The sequence below is a fragment of the Borostomias antarcticus genome, assembly GCF_949987555.1.
Source record: "Borostomias antarcticus genome assembly, chromosome: 23".
In the NCBI taxonomy this organism is placed as follows: domain Eukaryota; kingdom Metazoa; phylum Chordata; class Actinopteri; order Stomiiformes; family Stomiidae; genus Borostomias; species Borostomias antarcticus.
The window spans coordinates 6,397,263-6,420,206 of NC_140256.1; the positions used below are offsets into that span (position 1 = coordinate 6,397,263).

Genomic DNA, 22,944 nt, shown 5'->3' on the forward strand with positions numbered 1-22,944 from the left:
GTAGGCTACACATTATATTATTGCTGTTTTACTAGGTGTTATATTATTAGCTAACTACTACAGACTAGCCTACAATTTTGATTTATTTTTAGTTAAAGCTTAATCAGGCAGCATCGTGAAAGAGCGCTCCCCACTTCAAAGATGCGTGCAGTAGCCTAGGCATATATCCTGCGCTGGAAGCAGTCATCTTTAAATCCACTGTCTGCTTCTCCATAATAAAGGTGCATCTCAGAAAATTTGAGTATTGTGGAAAATTCATTATTTTCCGTAATTTAATTCAAAAAGTGAAACGTTCATATATTATGGATTTATTACACATATAGGGCTTGGGAAAATGTAGTCCCAGACACAACCATCTTGTTTCTACACAGGTGTATCTATTTGTCTGATTGGCTCTACTGCATAGAATCCTATGCAATCAGACGAATAGATACACCTGTGTAGAAACAAGATGGTCGTGTCTGGGACTACATTTTCCCAAGCCCTATGGTGAAATATTTCCTGAAGCAAGTCTCAGAGCCATTCCTGTTTACAATGGTTAACTGTAAACTAGCAGGGTAGCAGGAACTGTAAACTGTATTACAATGGTTACACTAGACTAGCTAAATGACATTTACAGTCAACTTCAATTTCTAAACTTTTGTAAACAAGTTAAACCAAACCTGTCAGACTGTTTTGTGAACAGCTAACGTGAGCTAACTAACTTAGCTAGCACTGACAGGTCCAGTAAACTTCAATTTCTACACTTTTGTGAACATGCTAATTACCTGTCAGAATATTTGTGGAACCGGTGAAAGGCAAGCTCTGGACAAGTACTCTGATAGTTCTGACAATTTATTGCAGAACACTGTTTTCGTTTTTCCAGACGTTTACCCGACTGGATGAATTCGGCAGCAGATGAGTCCATAATGGCGGAAACGTTACAAGAGCACTCTCTTCAAGCGGCTGCCAAAAATTCACATAAGTGCCCCCTCTTGTGATTCCATACTCGTTGGTTTGGAGAGGGACTGGGGAATGTTCGAAAAATGGCTACTCCTGATGGATGTGAACATTACGTGCGCAGCTGTTTGTTGAAAGTGAGCTAACGTTACTTATGTTATGATGGAATTCGTGTTTTCACCTATCGTATTAAACATGTCCTAATTTTAGTTGGATAGTTTTGATAATGTGCATGTTTAGACTGATAAATTCTCCAGTTCAGAGCTGGACTGTTGAGCTAGCTAACGTTAGCTATCTAGCTAGCTATACGTAACGTTAGCTGGATAACATTACATTAGCTACCTACTTACTTACCATTACAATTGGCAGCGTAAAATATGGGTTTTACTGGAATATTAAAGAAAATAAAGTTATAGGTGTGTCATTCATATTATAGCAGCAACAGCTAACCTACCGAGCTAGTAAGCTAACGTCAGTCCATCACAAATCACAATACCATGTGGCTTTGAAACCGAGTTTAGCAACTAATTAGCTAACAATTTACTTGTCCCCAGGCACCGTGCTGTGGCAAAGTGTATGTCTGTCGACTGTGCCATGATGCTGCAGAAGCGGATCATCAAATGGACCGCTTCCAAGTGAAGGAGGTTCAGTGCTCTCATTGTCTCACCGTGCAGCAGGTAAGTTCTTACTATTAATATGTATCCTACAACATTAAGTGTTAGTCAAAAGTAGATAATTAATGTGTTCAGTCAGTCAGGTTTTTACTCTCTGCATCGTGACATGACATAAATTAATCTCAATGCTCTTTGCTTGACCCCCACATTAGGTTTAGTAATGCTTCTGCCAACATTTCCCCATGTATGAACAGTCTCTCTGATAGTTTTTTTTTCTCCCTGGGAGTGAATATGAGAGCATATGAGAGCCACGAGGGGACTGAACTATAGTCAGTCTTTTGTAAACTGTTCAAAACACTGTTCAAACCTAAGATAAAGAGATTTTTTTTTAACTTTTTTATTTTTTTATTATTTTTTATTTTATCTCATTAGGCACAACAAACCTGCCAGAAGTGTAATGTGAAATTTGGGGAGTATTATTGTGATATCTGCCACTTGTTTGATAAGGACAAGAAGCAATATCACTGTCAACCTTGTGGTATTTGCAGGTGAGTAACATTGAATCTAAATCATGGCCAGGAATTTGTATCCTTATGGCAGGTAGGTGTTTTACATACAGTATTCTCTGTAACACTATATCTGTTCTTCTGCAGGATTGGCCCAAGAGAGAATTATTTCCACTGTGAAAAGTGCAATCTCTGCTTAGCCAGTGAAATGCGAGGAAACCACAAGGTGCTTATCAGTTATTTTGACTCCTAGCATATGTACCCACGTTCTCAACAGTAGTTGCACTAATGTGTTCAGCTACACATGGGGGTTGGTTATGCCATGACAGACTTCACTATATTTCTTGGTTATATTGCTTGGTTTCAGTGTGTTGAAAATGTTTCCAGACAGAACTGCCCAGTGTGTATGGAGGTAAGAAAATGAAATGGTTAATAATGAATTAATAAATGACTTGTTAATAATGTGTAAACTAGTATTCCTCTCACAGATCATTATGGTGTTTTTTTTTCTCTCCAATTAAGGATATTCACACATCCAGAATAGAAGCTCATGTTCTTCCATGTGGCCATCTTCTACATAAGTATGATCTATCACTCACAATGCCCTGATATCGTGATGTCTTTTAGACCATAGCCCATTGTCCAGCTGCAAGATTCAAGATTCCTTTTATTGGTCATATGTAGTGTACAGTCACAGTGATATGTTTCTGCAGGGGACATTTTGGATGTTGACATTGTCTTTTCTTTTACAGGACATGCTTTGATGATATGGTGAAAACTGGGTAATTTGCATAGTCCTTCAAAAATTATCACTTATCACTTATAATTTGGCTGTAACTGTGACACAATGGACCTACTATCTCTGCACCATGTAATTTCAACCTATATTTCCTCTGTAGTGCGTATCGCTGCCCGCTGTGTATGCACTCAGCTTGGAATATGAAGGGCCACTGGGATATGATGGACAAGGAGATTGCCCAGTCACCAATGCCCACTGAATACCAGGATGCTACTGTGAAGGTATGGCACTTACCTGGCAGGGGAGACACCTTGATCATGAAGCAGGTTCACACAGGGCGAGGCTAGGTCATTGCACTCCAACTGCTGATTCCTGCAAACTCCCCAAATGTGGGAATCCCATCTACATAATTTCTGGTAGTGGGGGACTGCGTCCGCACTATTCATGGGAGTGCGTTCGCACTCTTCATGTGTCGCTGCCCACTGCATGTGTGTGTTAGTGTACAGTAATGCTGTATGCCAAATAAACCACTTTCTTTTCTTCACTGCATACTTGGAATCGGTTGCACTCTTGGAGAATGTCTGATCACATTGGTCATATATTAGATTCATACTGGTGCATTATTCACATGAAGTATTGCTTGTGTTTTGTATAGTACTGTATTTAGACCTATGTGTTATCATTGAGGTCCAGTGTTAAGCAGTACCTTGACTTAGACATTATTTTGTATGTCTCTCTTTCTCTCTCCTTCCCTGTGTGCAGATCATTTGTAATGACTGTCAAGCACACTGTACAGTGTCCTTCCATGTTCTGGGCATGAAGTGCAGTGGCTGTGGCTCCTACAACACAGCCCAGGATGGAGGACTGATGCAGCAGCCCCAGGAACAAGCAGCACAGCCCCAGGAACAGCAGCAGCTGCAGGAACCAGAGACAGTTCCAGAACCAGCGCTCGAGTCAGAACAGGAGACCCAGTCCCAGTGATGACGACTCCAACCTTCCCTAGTCCAAGCAGACTCTTCTACTCTCCTTCTCTCTCTAATATCCTAGCTGCAAAGATTAAAGGATGAACATAGTGGTTGGTCACACTTTCTAGGTTTTTTTATGCTATTTGCACAATGAATAAATGAATCAGAGTTAACGTAACAACAAACCAAACGTTCTGGCATGTTAACCAACCATCATCTAACAGCACAATACTGATCTAAACATTATACCCACATAAAAAGGACACAAACATACTGTAGAAACATCATCCAAATATAAACATGCCACAGTTGTCTCCAGGAGATATCCCACAATAGGAAAACAACAAATATACAAACACACAACACAGGCCCCCAGGCAGCGACGTAGTGGTGACTAAAGAAGTGGATGGGCTGTAGCAGAAAGGTTCGTTTTTACATTACTGTTGTTAAAGAGTGGGTATACTGTGGGTGCATGGATAAAGAAGTGGATATAGTCTGTATACCCCGTAAACCCTCCACTACACCTCTGCCCCCAAATACAAGACACAATACACACATCCAAACGGGGCAAAATCTGCATCTATTAGTGGCAAACACTATTTGATCCAGTTAATAAACCATATAATATAATGGTAACATAATATACAATATATATGTATCTTATGTTACTTTTCTCCTCCAACCCATGTTTTAGAGAGAGATTCAGAGAATGCAAAAAGCATAATCAAAAATGTATCCCTTTAAAGATCCATCCTCAATACCTATCAAATCTAAATCAGGAACATTAACTTCTTTAAGAACATTTGTCATAAATGATGAACAAGATGCACAAGAGGTCATTGAAGAAAGATGAAAATATTAAATATGTCCGTTCTTTAATTTTGGAGGAGTAGTCTTACATTTATCCTATATTGTCAACCAGTTGAGAATGTTCTCCTCGAAGTGTCACATGAGGATAATCACTCCCCTATCCACTTTAATAAGGTGACGTTATCGATAACGTTTGCTAGCTAGTTGTCTTGGATGTTATAGTTGTGCTTTTATCTTAATATTATTGGATAAGTCAGCATTGTTGCCTTAGCTTTCAATACTTGATAGCTTACTAAGTAATACAAATATGTTTGTTTTGTTGTTGCCTAAAGACAACTGGAAAGTGTCACATCCAACCATCATGTTAATCCTTTAAAACCCCTTAAGAAATGTATTGTAGAATGTTGAAATTTTGAGATCAAATGGTCATGATTATACAGTATATACAGTACCTGTGTTACTCTTTAAATGGACTGTAAATCTTTATACTTAGAGCATAAAATCTCCCCAGCAGAAATGTAACTTTCCCCAATGTATTTCTATTTTCATAGAGTCATACAGTAGCATGCATATAATTGATTTCTCCTCCCTTGTACTGGCTGGACAAGCAAAACAGCATGTCTCGGTATGTATTGAATACCAGTATGTTGTCGGGGGATTTTGGTGTATTGCTCTGAGAGAGCAGGTGAATGCATGGTGCTTTGAGACTTAGTGTGTTGAATCATTACAGTTAACTCCAATGCTGATTGAACAACTGTGGGTCTAAAAACATGGCAAAGCTTCACTTACTGTATGACCTTTTCCACTGGGATTGAATTGCATCTTGTAAAACTCAGGTATGTTCAACACTAATATAAAATTGTGTTCAATCCCGTATGAGTTGAATTATAATTTATATTGAGTATGAAAACTTGGATTTATTGATTTGAACCCTTACACCTTGAGTACTTGAAAAATCCCATAAGTATGATGCAAGTTGTGAATTACAATCTATTATGTTAATTATTGAAAAGCACCTGTTGAGTGTTGCAGCTATACTTAACTATTTCTCAATCCAGACTTAATCCTTTGTCAGGACTGTTGCTTTAAGGGGGGAGATGTTTGAGTAGCTCTAGTATATTGCCTTCTGTCATTAATGCATGTGTTAGGATTAAGTGATACAGTATTTACCATTACTGAAATAAATAACATGATTGTGTGGAATAGGCTACATTTCTTGCTCTGTATTATTTCAAATGAATACAAACCAGGCCAAAAAAAAAACATATCAATTATTTATGAACAAAACATTTAGCACATAAAATCATTACCAAATCATATTTGTAATTTAACTTTTTTTAAATTACAGTTGCATGTACTGAACATTTCAGCCCACGTAGACAAGAATACAAGTGAAGAACAACTGGTCTGGAAAAATGCGGCAGATTAAAAGTATTCGACAGTACATGGCTGTAGTATATAAAGAGTTATTAGATTCAATGTGGATTTTACAGATTTGCCCTCTGGTGACACAGCCATGCGAGAATACACACAGTATAGATAAACTCTATTAAAAGGATCTGAAAAGAGTGCAGTTATCTGTTGTGATGCTTATCATGTAAGATTGAACTTTTGTAAGGCCTTAGATGTCATCTCCTCTGGCAGGGCCTGGTTGAGGGGTAGTGATGTCCACAGTAAAACAAACAGGTGCGTCAGTCATGCCAACTGTATTTCCCACAGGAATTGGCTGGGGAGGCACATCAGAAAGCAGTGGAAGCACTGGTTCGATGGTGGTTGGGGCTGGAGGAAGAGAAGTTCACAAGGAGTGTGAGACCTGTGTCTAGACCCGCTCTCACAGGAAATACAAAAAAGGGCATAGAAGGTGGTAGAAGCAGAGCTGTTTGGTTGGTCTCCAGAGACCGGGGGTATAAAGAATACTTGAGACTGCCCTTTATCAGAGGCTCTGAAAACAAGATGGGAGGGAAGACGTTTCCTGGAATGTCCTATCTTTTTGGGGGTGGGGGCCAGGGGCCTGGGACACGCGAGTCACAGTTTCTGCCAACACAGCTGGGGACGTAATCTGGAATAGGTGGGACTGCACCTTTGAAGGGAGGCACAGGGCCAACGTACAGGGGGACCGAGGTGTGTGAGGTTTTGATAGGGAGTGTATTCGTCATTGTCCCTGTCCATCTGGAGAAAGGGTCTTGAGCTTGGATACCCCAGCATCTGGTTTAGCGGATAACTAGGTCTTCCTTTCACCTGTGGGAACATTTTTTGTAGAGATTTTGTCAATCAATATCAGCTGTAAAATCAGCTGATGTTAAAGAGCAAAATAATAACATTGTTCTTAATTATCCCGTTATGCAACTACAAATTCAGATGTGGGTGTGGGTACCAATTTGAAAGCATAATAGAGTGCAGAATACCATGTACATCACTTGATATGATCATGACTTAACTGGAAAACTCATGGAGGCTCCAATCCAGCACATCAAAGCAATGACGGTTCTCATAGTGCTTGCAGCAACAAATAAAAATTTACAAAATAATCACATTCTATAATCACAAAATATGTAATTTCAGATAAAATAAGATACTAAGAACAGTCAGTTACCTTCAGTAGATGTGTGATGGTATCAAGCCTCTGTCTGTTCCTGTAACAACATTAATATCTGTCCAGGTAGAGCCCTTATCTATCCAGCTATTCCTAGGGTGTGGACTGGCATAGATGAATATAATGACATTCTCACCTGTCACAACAATGTACTGTGGTGAGACCAGATACTGACTCATTTCACCACAGGAATTTTAATATGAAAGGTGGCTGCTTGAGTCCAGACACTCAACTGGAAGGAGATTCAGGCATCCTTTCATTTACAAACCCACAATATTAGACATTTCTTTATTCCGTTTAAATAACTCTCCACAAATAGTCAGACTGAATACACTGTAGTAAGCTTGCCATCCAAACTCCAAGGACACTGTCCATTTATCATTTGAGATAAAGTATGTACCATACAGGGGCTTCAGGCCACCAGACAGCTCAAGGCCCTTTGATCATGTTAATTGATGTAATCTCCAAAAAGCCCCAAACTAATTAAAAGTGAACATTGAGCAACAGCAAAGGCTCTTGATGTGGTTCGATAAACGTAGCGCGCTTTTCCCATACCTGCATGTCTGAAATCAGGAAAGGGCGAGCTCTTGGCATACTGTAGGTAGACTGGGTGGCAACTGCACAAACCACAAAAGCGTCTCCAAAAATCATGTTCTGTGACACACCCATACTAAACATAACTTTTTTTTTTGTCATCGTTATTTAGCATTCTCATGGATTTCACAAAAACACATTTGCTGTTAATCACATCACCTTGCACTTCGTTCACTTTCAAGCCTTAAACAAAGCTTTTAATAAACTATGTGGCACAATTTATGGCCTACGAAGTGTGCCTACTCCCAATTCAATATATGTACGGTATTATGCACACTTCCTGTATACAGCATGTCTTCCTGACTTGTCTAGCCTCTTGAAGTTTACACACCATACTACACTGGAACAGACAACCAACAGGTGAAAATGCAACATTTTATTCAACAGAAACAAACATACATGCTGCACTTAATGCACTGTTAATCCACAGAGGGACCCACTTCCTGTAAACAAAAAATAGCAAGAGATCACAGGAGGATTGGATTGTATGAACTTGTCAATTTGACACTTTGAACACTCACAAGACTGAAAAGCAGCCTACCTCTAGTAAGTTGGCATCAGGTTTAGATTGTGTTGCCATTGTGTCTCCATGTTTCTCCAGGTCAGTCATACTAGTCTCTGTCACTACTGGGGTGGCCCTAGTATGGGAGTAAAAATATTTTAAAATAAAAATGGCATAAAAAAGATGAGGATAAATATACCTTTAAAAATAAATGGATAAAAAGGCAGAGAACAAAAGAAGCCTTTTCACAATATTTACTGCAAAATGGTATCTCCAATATAGTGATCCATTTAACCATGTACCTAGTACTGCCAGTCTTCTTTTTGATGATGATGGTGAGGACTGCGAGGGCGACGATCACAGCGCACAATGCCGCCCCCCCATACATGAGGGGACCCTGCATGGTCTTGATGAGCTCATCCTGGCAGGAATCTCCGCCATACCACAGGGTACACACACAGGCGGTGTCCCCGTTGGCCTCCACACACTCCCCGTTCCCGTTGCACCGCGTCTCACTGCACTGCTGAGCGTCCAGATTCCTGGCCAGACCATGGTCGTCCTGGACGGTGGTCACATCAGAGGCCTCAGAGGCGGGCGGAGAAGCCGGGCTGGGAGTCTTGGCCATAGTTCCCATCTTCCCTTGGACACCTGAGGAAACGGACGGAGGAGGGTGGAGGAGATATACGGTGGAGGGGATTATTAGATCAGTCCCGTATTTGAGGATTAGTAGTGATATAAACAGTTTTAATATTCAGTCAGAGCATGTGCGTCGAAGACCTTAAAAACAAAATTGTTCCATTTTTGGTTAAAGGGCTCACAGTTCTCATCCGAGTGGTCAGGACAGTCAGGGTGGCCATTGCAAAACATCTCCAGGAGGAGGCAGGTGTTCCTGTCCAGACAGGGCCTGCTGCCAGCCAAGCAGAGCTGCCCAGGGGCACAGTGTGTGCGGTTTATGGAGACGTGGTCGTGCGCACATCTGCATGTCCGGCCTCCGGGAACAGCCAGGCACAGATGATGGCACTCTCCATTCCCAATGGCACAGAGGTTGGAGCCTTGAAAAGGGTGTGAGAAAATGTTAACTTGCACTTAACAGCACAGCAGTGTAGAGAGCTAGGTGTGTGTCCTACCATCCATACCTGTTTGGCTCGATTTGCTGTAGGCCTTCATACTGACAACCCCAGTGTTGACTTCAAACCACAATTTCTTAGTTTGCTGGTTTTTGCTGTACCACACTTGGGCAGTATCTGAATAAATTTTAAAAAATGAGCAAAAACGTTTACTCTCGTTAATCTGATACTCTTGATACATAAATAGAATATTCTTACACAACACAATTGTACATCGCAATCCACTGTGGTTTGTCTAAACAGCGCCATCTTCTGGTGAGATGGCACACCCTTTTGACTTAATTACCGCTGACTGTCATCCAGAGCAGCATGTCATCATTGCTGAGAGCAAATGCGGTCAGGCCATCGCCAGTCTTGAACTCCTTGTATCCTGAACCATCCATACTGACAGAGGCAATGACCCCAGTGCCTGGAACACACCAGGACCGTTAAAATATTACAGTTCACACATCAAATGTTTTCAAAGTGGGGGACTAAATGATTGATGTAATAATTTGTCTGCTGTTTTATCCCCTCTTGATTTCCTTTGTGTAGTGACCAAAGGTGAACTTTGTAATCTCCCCCCCGGTACAAGAACCTTAGAGAATATCGGTCTTCCTTACCGAGGTCAGCCCAGTATATCACATCCCTGCTATTGGAGAAGACCAGCGCAGTGGGTTGCACAGCGTCCTTCCACACCAGTGCCCTCTTGGACCCGTCCATGTGGGCGCACTCCACCTGAAGCTGGGCCCTGCCGCGCTCTTCTCTGTCCAAGTTGGTAAAACAAACCCTCCCGCTGGGTGGGTGAAGCGCAATGGACCCCAGCCTTCCGATGTCCTCCTTGATCAGAACAGCTGTGTACACGCCATTAGCTGAGGTCACCTGTAGCCGATTCTGCTCGATGCTGCTCCAGTAGACATTGAGCGTAACCCAGTCTAGGGCCATGGCAGTGACCGAATCCCGCAGGAGTCTGAGAAGCTGGCCGCGTGGTACCAGGCCAGTCTCCTTGAACTTGAAAAGCCCCACGGAGGCCTGGCCAGCATCGACCAGGTAAAGCGTCTGCTCCCGCAGGGTGCAGTCCAACATGGCCGCCTCGTTAATGTTAGGCAGCTGCAGGGCTAGGTGCTCAGGCCAGCCCTTCAAACCCTCAGCACTGTGCATCGCCTGTAGGTAGATCTTCAGGGAAAAACACAAGAGGGGAGTTTTGGCTTAAAGAATAATGATATTGCAACATGTGGAGCTGAATGCTTTGAATAAAATGTACATTTCTGAAAATTAATGCATAATTTCCATTGTGCATCAAAAGCTCAAAGACACTGTAGCAAGTTAAGGATGATGTACATTGAATACATCCGTCCCCTACCTGGGTGACAGCTGAACGGGACAGCAGCAGGAGGAAGGCAGAGGTGACCAGGTTGGAACAGGTGAGGCCGTCCTCAGCCAGGAGCAGACCAGTGGGACACTTACAGGCAGCCTTGGGCCCCGGGGCCAACACACACAGGTGGGAGCAGCGCAGCTTCTCACAGGGACTCTCAGTGCCTGCCTGCAGCAGTGGATGGATGATCTGCAAGACAGGCAAGAGACAGACGTTTTATTCATGAAAATGTGTGTGTGTGTGTATGTATATATATATATATATATATATATTTTATTTTTTTTATACATAAAGAATCAACATTATTCATTGATTGTTATGAAAGTGTGAACAGAACAGAAATCAAATGTGATGAAGAAATTAGCATTTACAGCGCAAATGGCTACTGTATGTACATTTCAAATCTTACTTTCAATCCAAAAGGCTGCCCAGGGCGTTTGAAGAGAACTCGCTGCCCTTTCCCTGTGATCTTATGGGCTACCTGGATAGTTCTCCTCTGGACATCAGACCAGTACACCATGTCATTGAACACTGTGAGCGAGAACGCGTTGGATGTCTCCTTCATCTGCAGAATCTGAAGGTAGCAAAGAAGAAATCACAGAATCCCCATAACAGGTGGTAGATATGGAATAATACAAATACTTGAATAATACAGATACTTGAACCATTGTCAGTTGTGCTCTCAATCACTAACACACCACAAAACATCCTCCATTCTGTTTTACCTTGATGTCGTCTCCATCCAGAGTGGCTGACCCGATGCATTTGAGTCTGACATCCGTCCAATAGATCCTGTTTCCAATGGCGTCCACGGCCACGCCCCCCGGCCAGTTGACGTTGTGGCTAACGATGACCCTTCTCTCAGAACCATCCATCCCCGCCCGCTCGATCTTCGGCTCGTTCCCAATCTCAGACCAGAACATGATCCTGACATGGAACACAGTGGTGGTAGGTTTTTGGTTGGAAGCTAGCGTTGCTTCTTTGGTCACTGCTGCTATGTGCACATACATAGAGACTACAGCTGGAGACCATTCGATGAGCAAGCAAGATCCTCAAACACCACCACCTTTAAGATGCGTGTACGGTATAAGGTCAGTTTATTACCCCTATGAAAACGTGTCCTATACAAATGAATCATCTACTGACCCCTTTTGTGGCAGCAGAGCCAGTGAGCGAGGCTGCTCAAAGTCCTCGTCGAGGATCACACTGTAATCCAGAGCGTTTGTGATGGCTGTGGTTAATCTGATGGCAATGATCTGATTTCCAACACCGTCGATCCAGTACAGGTTCCTCCCAACCCAGTCAACAGCAATGCAGTCAGCTTTAACACCTGGAGAGAGACAGGAGAAAACTCTGTTTTCCAAAGTTTCCCAACAATGCTGCTGTTCCTTTTGACGTCACATTTACCTCCATTTCAACATGACACTGACCATTAATGAGAGTGCCTTTGTTTTTCTGGTCCAGCGAGGACCACTTGATGCTCTCGGAGTCCAGGCTGACCCAGAACACCTTCTGCTCCCTCCAGTCATAGTCCACAGAGAGGATGGCCTTCTTGGCTGAAGACTGGAGGACGTCCAGACTGCTGCTTTGCAAGCCAAAGAGGAACAGCTCTGACTGCACAGACGCCAACAAGTAGGGTTTACCTAGGGGGCATAACCATTATATTAATGTATGCTCCTTACACACAAGATACCTCACTTGCTCCTATAACATATTTGGTTTGTAATTACCTGTGGTCTTGCAGCTGCGGCCGTCAGCATCTAACAAGTAACCGTGACTGCAGTTACACTTGAAGGAGCCCTGGGTGTTGATGCAAAACTGGCTACAAATCCCTGGGTGTCTGTCCTCACACTCGTCGATATCAACACAGGAAACACCGTCCGCCTGGAGGACGTAGCCTGGCCGACAGAAACACCGCTATAATAACAACAACAAAAAGGTTAAAAGAGTGTTCTAAGAGTGTTGCAGATATCCAAAATGGATGACGTTTAACACGAAGAGTGTAATACTGCATATCAATTTTAGTTCCCAAACTAGGCAGTGTGGAGATTGTATCATCTTTTTTAAGTCTGAAGCCCACAATATACTTGCTGTATAGCAACGCGTCCGATTACGATCCATGATGACAAAAAGAGGGAGAGAGAGAGACCGTTCCCATTACCCACCGTTCCCTGCGCTGTGCTGTGGCAGTCATGGGCACACTGGGCTGTCGCAAGGCTGGGACACTTGGTCTGGCAGTCGCCTCCCTCGTCTGAGCCGTCCGCACAATTGGTAATCCCATTACACACCAGGGATACATCCAGACACTCCATGCTACCACACTGGAACTGGTGAGGGAGGCATGTCGCCACACCACCTGACACAAACACGCATACACTTTCTCAAGAAACATAGGCTATGCATTTCCTGCTCTTTTCACAGTTGTATGTAGTAGATGTTTGAACTAGTTCAGTTCAAAATCACAAACAGACTGCTCACATCCTGTCTCGTCACTTCCGTCTTCACAGTCTTTCATCTTGTCACACTTCCAGGCTTTGGGGACACACTGGGTCTTGGAGGAACAGGACCACTGGAACTCTCCACACTTCATTTGGACCACCTCACAATTCTGGGAGAGGGAGCAGTATTGCTGTACTTTAAAAAAGAGCTGCATAAGGCACAAACATCAATTTTCTAATAAAACCAGGTTGTCGCCCACTCGATGCAACATCTGACTTGATTCGCCGTGCGCAGGATCGCACTTCTTTCTGCTGAAGGTCTAAAATCATTCCACACCTGCTCATCCGTGCCGTCTTTGCAGTCCTGGTAGCCGTCGCAGACCCACTCCTCCAGCAGACACTCCTGGGTCTGGGGACAGCGGTGCTGGGTGGTGCACTCCGGCGGCTTGGTGCAGCCCTCCTCATCTGAGCGGTCTCTGCAGTCAGGATGGCCGTCGCAGCGCATGCTCACGGACACACACTGGCCACTACCGCAGCGGAACTCCCCACCGCTGCAGCTCTGCTCGACTGTGGCGAGAAGCAAGTCGAAGTTAACGTTTGATCTCAAACTTGTATCACTCACTGATCTCACTGCATTGGATGGGTGTGAGCAACATGGTGGGAAATTACAAGAGGGCAAGACAAAACCCCTGGGGTAGTTTCTATCCCAATACTAAAAAAGTGGCCGTGGCCTTGGAAGATCACAGTCGCCGACAGTGCATCTTGACATTTCAGGTTTCTCCACAACCATTAGACTTTTTTTTTTACAGGAAGAGAAAAAAGCACTGACCACAGTTGGCCTCGTCAGTGCCGTCCATACAGTCCCTCTCCCCGTCACAGAGGAAGGTGTCACGGATGCAGCGGCTCCTGTTGTCACAGTGGTAGTCACAGCCCTCCATGATTTTCACACACTTCATCTCATCAGAGCGGTCCTGGCACTGGGCCACGCCGTCACACACCTGCCTAAGGTGTATGCACTTCTTCCCATGGGCGCACTGGAACTGACCTGTGGAGTGTGCACAGCACACAGGGACTGTAAATGTGAATGCCTACTCAAAGGTTGTATCATGTAAATCATGCATCGCTGCAGGGTTTTCTGACCTCTATCGCACTCTGATGAGCACTCTTCCTCGTCTGAGCCATCCCTGCAGTCAGCCTCCCCGTCACACACATGGTTGTAGAGAACACACTCAGTCTGGTCGTCACAGAACTTGGAGCCCAGTGGGCACTTGACAGGTGCAGACGGGGTGGTGGGGACCTCCACGCCATCGCTGTCAACCGAATCTAGGAAGAGGATAAAATACTGAGCAAAACATCTCCAAGATAAGAATATTGAGAGATTGAGAGACCCTGGTGGTTGTAGAACCCCTACCCACCCAGATTGAGGGGAATGTAACATGGAGATAGTATAAAGCCATTCAAGGAGGAATAGTTATAAAAGAATAGTTACACTAGTTACACAATAAGTTCAACAGTACACCATTAGGCCTTGGATAGAAGAACCCACCACAGTTGGCCTCGTCAGTGCCATCCATACAGTCCCTCTCCCCGTCACAGAGGAAGGTGTCACGGATGCAGCGGCTCCTGTTGTCACAGTGGTAGTCACAGCCCTCCATGATTTTCACACACTTCATCTCATCAGAGCGGTCCTGGCAATGGGCCATGCCGTCACACACCTGACTCTGGTCTATGCACTTCTTCCCATGGGCGCACTGGAACTGACCTTCACGGTTGAAAAACACATTTGACTTGTTAAACAGTGACACAAACTTAATTGATATTCATACACTTGGGTGTCCCCAAGGTTAGGTGTGGACAGGGGGGGTTGCTCATTTTACTAAGCAGCACCCCTATGGCTTCTATCCTTTAGAAAGAAAATAAAAGTCCTACCTGTGTTGCATTGCACGGTGCAGCCCTCCTCATCCGAACCATCCCCACAGTCACTTTCTCCATCACACAAATGGTTGTAGAGAACACACTCTGTTCCATCACTGCACGGTTTAGAACCAAGGCTGCACTTAAGGTGGGGGCGCACCTCAATCCCGACTGACCCAGCTGTTTGGGAGAAGTGCACAATAATAAAAAATCTTTCACCTTTGTCTAAAGGTCAGGTTGACAAGTCATACAGTCAAGTCTGAACTCTTGACACTTGAATGTCAGGTCAATACTCAGTGAAGAGACTGCAGCGAGGCATTTCAGGAGAGGGGGTGAAGGGTATTATTGGGAGGAACAATCTTTCTCACCTTGCAAAGACCCTAGGAATTTAAGAATAACTACAAATGCAACCAAACATAGAGCCATGGCTACAAACTGAACAAATGTTACAGGTGATGAAAGTTAGCACTTTATAATGATGCCAGGTGTGGTCAATCAGTAGATTGAGGGAGGGGCTTGGTTGTTGAGAATCAAGGGTGAATCCAGGCAGTTATTTTGTTTTATGTTGAAATATCATTTATCAACAACAAATAATTTTATCAAACGTTTCCCATAAAACCATTACTGTAGTGAATATTGTTTCTATATATGAGGAACATATGATCTACCTGCAATCCTCGGGAAAAAAAATTTCCTCATCTTGTTTTGCTTAGTAGAGAAAGAGAGAAACGTTTTTTTTTACAATTTATGTCACCAAAAAAAAAAGAAGAGTCAGCATCAAATAGATCCTCCCCGAGATATGACAGATAGTAAAGCAAGCCATGCTGTCAAATAAACAATTGCGATTGCCATGGGTATGAACCAATCCAATGCATGTAAGACGTAGCACTTCACCAATCAAATTGTGAGAGGAGGGATTAAGATTGTGGATGCAGCTAGCTTGCTAGAGTGTTTTGTCAAGTCTAGCTACCATTGGCAGCTGGCTAGCAACTTGAGAAAAGGCAACAATCTCCTCGTCGAAATACATTTACTAGCTAGCCATCATTTTGAGGCAACAGTCCTTTAGTTTAAGGAGTTTTTCCTTTGTGCTTTGTGCATCGTATTCACAAATAGAGGAGCTCGCGATCCCATAATCGGGGTAATTCAACGCTTTTGATTGCTGGTTTTGGGATGTGTTGTTAGCAAGCTGTGCTAGCCAGATAGCTAGTGTAACGTTAAGGGGCTCAGCCATATTTTGCTTGTTACTGTCTGGTTTGTTAGCGAGTCATCTATCTAGTTGGCTAGCTAACGTTTATGAAATACATCGTATCTACTTGCTAGCCAGAGTTAGCTAGCACTAGCTGAAGCTACTTGGAACACAGATCATCAAACCTACTAGCTAGCAAGCTAGGCCATCAGCTAGCTAGCTAACGGCTAATTGTTGCGCCAGCAGGGTAAATTGCTGGCACAACAAAAGGTTTAGCTAGCTAGCTACCTAGCAAGCGATAGTCAACTAGCTAGCTTGCTAGCGAACGTTTTTTTTCCACCACAATGTGTTAGTCTTGATTTGCTCCAAGTCCAGTAACAAGTACTCCACTCCAGCTTGTTCGTTAGTGTTTATACTTGGCGGTCAATTAATCACGTTGTTTGTCTACAAAATGCTTGCGTGAATAAACACTCACCGACCGGTCTTCACTTTTGCCATGGTAGCAAGCTTGCTAGCCGCTGTTGAAGATACTGAAAGACTACAAACTGTCTCTAGCTGGCTCGCTAAATGGGCGAACATTGGTTAATGTGTTCCTCTCATTGCTCATGTTGAAGATTGGGATGTTGGTCGTAGTTAGCTTGCTTAATTATTTCTGAAACGTTAGTTAACTTAACTAGCTAACATATGATTAGGTTTTCATTTAGCCTAGCTAATGTTAACCCATTAACTTAAGAAAACATTCCAGTCGTTTTAATGCAGGCTTGTAAATCACGTCGATATGACGGTAATGCTTTATTTCTTTGTTTGAATTTCTCTCATTAGGTATCCCATCTTATCGGAACAGACCGGCCCTGTGACACCTTGCAAAACAAGAGGGACCACACCAGAGCAAGGGCCAAACTGCACCTCCCGGTCCCCTCTGCCTCTGCGTGTGTGTGTTAGTTTGAGTTCTCTTGCCCCCCCCCACGACACCCTAAAATGTCCTCTATCTTGCCATTCACCCCTCCGGTTGTGAAGAGGCTGCTTGGGTGGAAGAAGTCTGCTAGTGGGCCTGGAGGAGCAGGGGGTGGAGAGCAGAATGGCCAGGAGGAGAAGTGGTGTGAGAAAGCTGTCAAGAGCTTGGTCAAGAAGCTGAAAAAGACTAGCCAGCTGGATGAGTTGGAGAAGGCCATCACCACACAGAACTGCAATACCAAGTGTGTCACCATCCCCAGGTATGTCACTTTGCTCAGAACATCGTTCATGTGACTTTGGTCTCTAGAAGAGAACTACCGTGCTGCAGTCAGAACTTGAGGGTGTAATGTTTATAGTTGGATATGAATGCTTCACCTGTGAGTGCATAACATGTCTGCTGCATTACACTATACCTAGTAGTAACCTACTTTGTACCCTAAAATCAAGATTTATTTTACCTATGCCCCCCAGCCTCCACTAGATTTAAGAATGGTGCTATGGTAGTTTTGTTTGTGAATGACACGGACAGTTATGCGATGCAGGCTAATGCTCAGTCATGCATATTGAGTCCATCTGACTGGGGAGGAGGTACAACGGAGTGTGAGAACATTGTCCTTATCAGCCAGTCAGCCTTGAAGTGCCAGACCAAGTTCTCTGGGAAAAGTGTGTTTTAGATGAACCAGCTGCCACGTACTTCGTCAGATGTGTGTACTATTAGATAACTATTAATGTATTGTCTGTCGAGTAGTTTGATACAAGCTAGTCCCAAACCTCATTGTTAGCGTGCTGTGTTATGGTTTGTATCTAATGTACATCAGAGTTATTTTGGAATTTGAAAAAAGGCGAGCTATGCTTTTGTTATGGTAGTTAGTTTGGTGCCCCTTCAGAGATCATTAATGTGATTAAGGTGGTTACAATACTGTTACTTCAGCAGCAACTACCCTGTCATATTTCCCCATTTCATTTCTTTCTTTCTTGAGTTACATTTCGGATCATTCAGTCTGTGTGTGTCCATCAGTGTCATTGAGCTAAATGTTGAGGGTGTTTGAAATGGAAAAGTACTGTTTTCCAAGGTTACCCCTCCTCTTCTTTTCTCCCATTGTGTGTTTCTGTGTTTACGTGAGTGTGTCCAGATTGCATTGCTTCTGACGTACAAGATGTAGTGGAAAGGTTTCAGTTATTTTGAATGTTGTATACAATGCCATGGTAGCTGTTTAAAATGTTATTTGTCTCACAGACCAGTTTTTGTATACAAGTGGGTTAAATCAGTGTATTCCATTTTATGTTTTTCTTAATTCTGTCAAAAGGCTTCTCTTATTTGAAGTGGCTGCCTTTCAGTCACACAACTCAAACAATTAGAAGTCTCCTACTAAATGATACTAATAAAAGAGGCCTTTTAATGTTTACATTACCCATACTGCTATTTCTGAATGATCCATGTCCCATGTTTATTATTTGTTTTTGTTTTTTCTGTTTTGTTGTTTTCTCTGTGCACAGCAATTGCTCTGAAATATGGGGACTGAGTACACCAAATACGATAGAACAGTGGGATACCTCAGGCCTATACAGCTACCCTGACCAAACCAGGTGAATATCCTCAACTTATGTGGTGTCACATACAACCTATCAGTGAGCAGTTGTCATTTCAAAGCGGTGTGAGGGTAAATTGAAAACATATCTGCTCCTGTTTCTCAACACTCCTACACACCCTCCTTTTTCATACCCTCCCTCCTGCTTCCCCTTTCTCCCGTCTTCCTTACCCCGCCTGCTTCCTCGTTGCACACCAATCAGATCTCTGGACGGGCGCCTGCAAGTTTCTCACAAGAAGGGTCTTCCTCATGTCATCTACTGCCGTCTGTGGCGATGGCCCGACCTGCACAGCCACCACGAGTTGCGCGCAATCGAGGCCTGCGAGTACGCCTTCCATCTCAAGAAGGACGAGGTCTGCATCAACCCCTACCACTACCAGAGGGTCGAGACCCCAGGTAGGTTTGCCTCTGAATCGTGTGTGTGAGAAATGCTAACTTCTTTCAAACTCTTATTGTTGGGCAGGGATGGAGGCTAACAGGCTTTGCCCAGTTCACATTCTCATCTTCTGTCTGCTATTCTTCCAGTTCTGCCTCCTGTACTCGTGCCACGACACTCTGAGATTCTGACAGAACTGCCTCCTCTTGATGATTACACCCATTCCATACCTGAGAACACAAACTTTCCTGCAGGCATCGAACCCCCAAACAACTACATACCAGGTCAGTCCACCTAACAAGTGAATTAATATGCAGATATATACTTTAAATTGACAACCTCTCTCTCCCTCTCAACTAAACTTTTTTTTTCTGTCCTTCTGTTACTGTAGAAACGCCACCACCTGGCTATATTAGTGAGGATGGGGAGGCCAGTGATCAACAGATGAACCAAAGTATGGACACAGGTACACTGAGCCTACCCATGTCTGTTTGCCTTCTAGGAGGCTGTAATGATTTGTTCTTGCATGGGTGGCATTGCAATTGACCAATTCCAACTGTTGAAACGTGAACAACTCATATCCTTGTCTCCCGTGTCAGGTTCTCCTGCTGAATTGTCCCCCAGCACCCTCTCCCCTGTCAATCACAGCATGGGTAAGATGAACCACCTCTCGGAACATGCTAGTGAAATTAACAACCACATTCAGTAATAGTTGAATGCCAGTTTTTTGTTTCGTAAACTCAAACTTTTATTTCCTGTCTGTTTGCAGATCTGCAGCCGGTGACCTACTCCGAACCGGCGTTCTGGTGCTCCATAGCCTACTACGAGCTCAACCAGCGTGTTGGAGAGACGTTCCACGCCTCGCAGCCATCGCTGACTGTGGACGGCTTCACAGACCCCTCCAACTCCGAGCGTTTCTGTCTGGGCCTGCTGTCCAATGTCAACAGGAATGCCACTGTGGAGATGACCAGGAGGCACATAGGTAAAACAGTGAGAGAACAGAAGAGTATTTCTGAACCCATCCTACTAGTGCAATTGTGAGCAGCTGAAACGAGCAGCCCTACGGTTGCCTGTTGAATTTAAGAGTTCACTGTCTAATTTTCAACAGGAAGAGGAGTCAGGCTGTACTATATTGGCGGAGAGGTGTTTGCCGAGTGTCTGAGTGACAGCGCCATCTTTGTTCAAAGTCCAAACTGCAACCAGCGGTATGGGTGGCACCCAGCAACAGTGTGCAAAATTCCTCCAGGTAAGAAGGCAAAAATCATCTCACTCTTATAAAAGGGCTTTGAGAGATCTACTGTATGGTTTACTAAATGAATGTGGTTTTAATCTCCGAGTGTGTTCCGAGTGTGACTGTTTTGTTCTTTTCTCCCCTTGCCCCTCAGGTTGTAACCTGAAGATCTTCAACAACCAGGAGTTTGCAGCATTGCTGGCCCAGTCAGTGAACCAAGGTTTCGAAGCTGTCTACCAGCTCACCAGGATGTGCACCATTCGCATGAGCTTCGTTAAAGGCTGGGGGGCTGAATACAGGTAAACCATAACCAGGTCTATTCAACAGAAGGATGATAAAGATGCCTTGTTATTGAAGGAAGAGAAGGAGACACCGGATCGGTTAGTTTTGATATTCTTTTCTTGAATTATGAGTGATTGGGTTATTTGTTTTTTTCTCTAAGACGGCAGACTGTCACAAGCACTCCCTGCTGGATCGAACTGCATTTGAATGGACCCCTGCAGTGGCTGGACAAAGTTCTGACTCAGATGGGTTCCCCGTCTGTACGCTGCTCCAGTATGTCATAATGCTAGAAAACAACCCAAGACGTCACCCACACAAAGTTCATGAAATTCTAACTTGTGAGTCCTATCATAAAAAAATGCAGAATGAATTTCTGTAACATACTACATAGTATTTGTGGCCTAGCGCCATGGCCCTGTTTTAACTTTGAACAGATATGTACACACACACACACACACACACTCACACAGTGAGACTTTTCAGTATAGAATTTGGCACTTTGTTACCCATCTGTCATGCACCTTGTTAAATTGCTTTCCCCCAAATCCTTAATATTAGATCTATTTGTGGTACAAATAAAATGTATATTGGTTTTTAAAAGTCCAGGAATTAATTGTTGGAAGAGGGGAAATACCAAAAAATATCTGCAAATAGTCTCTCAGTACTGGAAAATGGTTCTATATGTTAAACAAGCTTGAATGCTAAAATGAATTTTGGTTAAACTCGTCCATCTATCTTTTGGCCCCGAGTTCACTTTTCTCTGGGGAATTAGGATCCATCTCTTATGGTCAGGGAGAGTTGTTAGCCCAGTTCAGAAATTATGGCCTTTTTCCGCTAAAGAAAATGCTACATGATGTTTGTAAGGTTTAATTTCTTAATTGACTTCACCCCTTGTCAGAATATTTCCTTTTCTAATTCCAGATGTGTGTCGTTATAAGACACACCTCTTAATGGACATATAGGAATGTTTAGGAAAAATAATTAAAACTGCAAAAATCGATCTAGCTGTAGTTTACATTATAGCTCTTTGTCATTATATGGCACCCTCCTCAGTTTTCTAGGTAAGTTTCATTTGCACCACAAGAAGTAGCCTGGTATGCAGGCTAGTAAGCTCTGGGCTAGGTCAGGTCCAGGTGTGCTGGGCAGGGACCAGAGAATATCAGCTGTAAAGCGTTTTTTGACGTGTCGCTGGGTGTGTCCAGGTCTCCAAGTTGAAGCATTAAAAAGTTATTTCACTTGGAGAATTGAAGGTATCAATGAATTTCATTCTATATTGTTTTTAGCCTATATCCCCTTTCTTTTGCTACTTTTTTGTATTCTCATGTATTTTTATATATAAATATACTTAGATTTTCTGTCGTTCACTTTTTATTAAAGTAATATTTTCAAGACCACACCTGTTTTTAAATGACATGGCTTGCAATCTATGGAGGGCATGGATCATTCCTGTTTTATTTAAGGTTCCGCTTGAATCTAATTCCAAATTCAGCCCTTCTCTCAGTAAGAAAATCACTGCCCCACATAACTTAGACATGATGTTTTCTTTTCTTTTCAAAGTAAACTGGTGCATTTTAATTACTCACAGTCTAGATGCCTGTAACCTAAGATCTACTTATTTTCCTGTAATGGTTATTTCATTCCAGAGGCATGTTGTATGAACTTTGAGTCATTCATCTCTTCACTTTTTCAAATACACATTTGACTTTTTAGTCATTTGGTGCTCAGTAGGCGATTAAAGGTCAACCAGAAAACATTGACTTTCAAATGTTACGGGAACATGGCAGTATTCCAGTTTCTTACATCAGAGAGGAGAGAATGAAACTGCACACTGGGACATTCTGTGTTAGTGTGTGTATTGTATTTGTTCTTGTTTATGAAATACAGTATGTACAACAAGACTTATGAGCTTGCAGTCTGCCATTATTGTCATTTTGTGGCTGTTGCAAGTTTTTTTTTTTTTTATATAAACAACACCTGTTTTCTCCCTACAACTTTATTGATGTAAATGTGTTTACCTTACGACACTAGTGATTGTACTTTGTAAGTGCACCTAGTGAGTTTGGATTTGGGGAACTGAACCATGTGTAGGGTCCAGTGTTACAGTCTTTTATCTTTGGCCTACAACATATGAATGTGAAGAGAAAACATTTACAAATCTGAAGTGGACCAGACGTACATGATATACATAACAGTAGTACAGTATGTGTGTATTTAACAGTAATCTTTTGCAA

General features: G+C 43.1%; 2 protein-coding genes across 2 annotated transcripts; both read left to right on the forward strand.

The window, feature by feature from the left end:
* The first annotated feature begins 1,008 nt into the window (after nucleotides 1-1,008).
* Nucleotides 1,009-5,717, forward strand: rchy1 (ring finger and CHY zinc finger domain containing 1). The gene is made up of 9 exons (XM_084457121.1): nucleotides 1,009-1,076; nucleotides 1,494-1,616; nucleotides 1,986-2,101; nucleotides 2,207-2,285; nucleotides 2,427-2,471; nucleotides 2,582-2,640; nucleotides 2,812-2,841; nucleotides 2,959-3,079; nucleotides 3,561-5,717. The coding sequence occupies exons 1-9, from the start codon at nucleotides 1,026-1,028 to the stop codon at nucleotides 3,777-3,779; spliced, it is 843 nt and encodes a 280-aa protein (XP_084313247.1). The 5' UTR covers nucleotides 1,009-1,025; the 3' UTR covers nucleotides 3,780-5,717.
* Nucleotides 5,718-16,096: 10,379 nt separating this feature from the next.
* Nucleotides 16,097-21,013, forward strand: LOC311325010 (mothers against decapentaplegic homolog 2). The gene is made up of 11 exons (XM_084457635.1): nucleotides 16,097-16,233; nucleotides 17,104-17,495; nucleotides 18,733-18,822; nucleotides 19,027-19,220; nucleotides 19,350-19,484; nucleotides 19,592-19,666; nucleotides 19,800-19,853; nucleotides 19,970-20,182; nucleotides 20,309-20,446; nucleotides 20,586-20,730; nucleotides 20,874-21,013. Exons 2-11 carry the CDS (start codon nucleotides 17,260-17,262, stop codon nucleotides 20,995-20,997), a joined length of 1,404 nt encoding a protein of 467 aa, XP_084313761.1. The 5' UTR covers nucleotides 16,097-16,233; nucleotides 17,104-17,259; the 3' UTR covers nucleotides 20,998-21,013.
* Nucleotides 21,014-22,944: the final 1,931 nt, after the last annotated feature.

Bases quoted from the DNA above. Each gene is read 5' to 3' on its own strand.
- rchy1 (XM_084457121.1), top strand. From the start codon at position 1,026: ATGGCTACTCCTGATGGATGTGAACATTACGTGCGCAGCTGTTTGTTG. The intron at 1,077-1,493 runs GTGAGCTAACGT...ACTTGTCCCCAG, and splicing joins TGCGCAGCTGTTTGTTGAAA to GCACCGTGCTGTGGCAAAGT. The intron at 1,617-1,985 runs GTAAGTTCTTAC...TTATCTCATTAG, and splicing joins ATTGTCTCACCGTGCAGCAG to GCACAACAAACCTGCCAGAA.
- LOC311325010 (XM_084457635.1), top strand. From the start codon at position 17,260: ATGTCCTCTATCTTGCCATTCACCCCTCCGGTTGTGAAGAGGCTGCTT. The intron at 19,485-19,591 runs GTCAGTCCACCT...CTGTTACTGTAG, and splicing joins CCCAAACAACTACATACCAG to AAACGCCACCACCTGGCTAT. The intron at 19,854-19,969 runs GTAAGATGAACC...GTCTGTTTGCAG, and splicing joins CCCTGTCAATCACAGCATGG to ATCTGCAGCCGGTGACCTAC.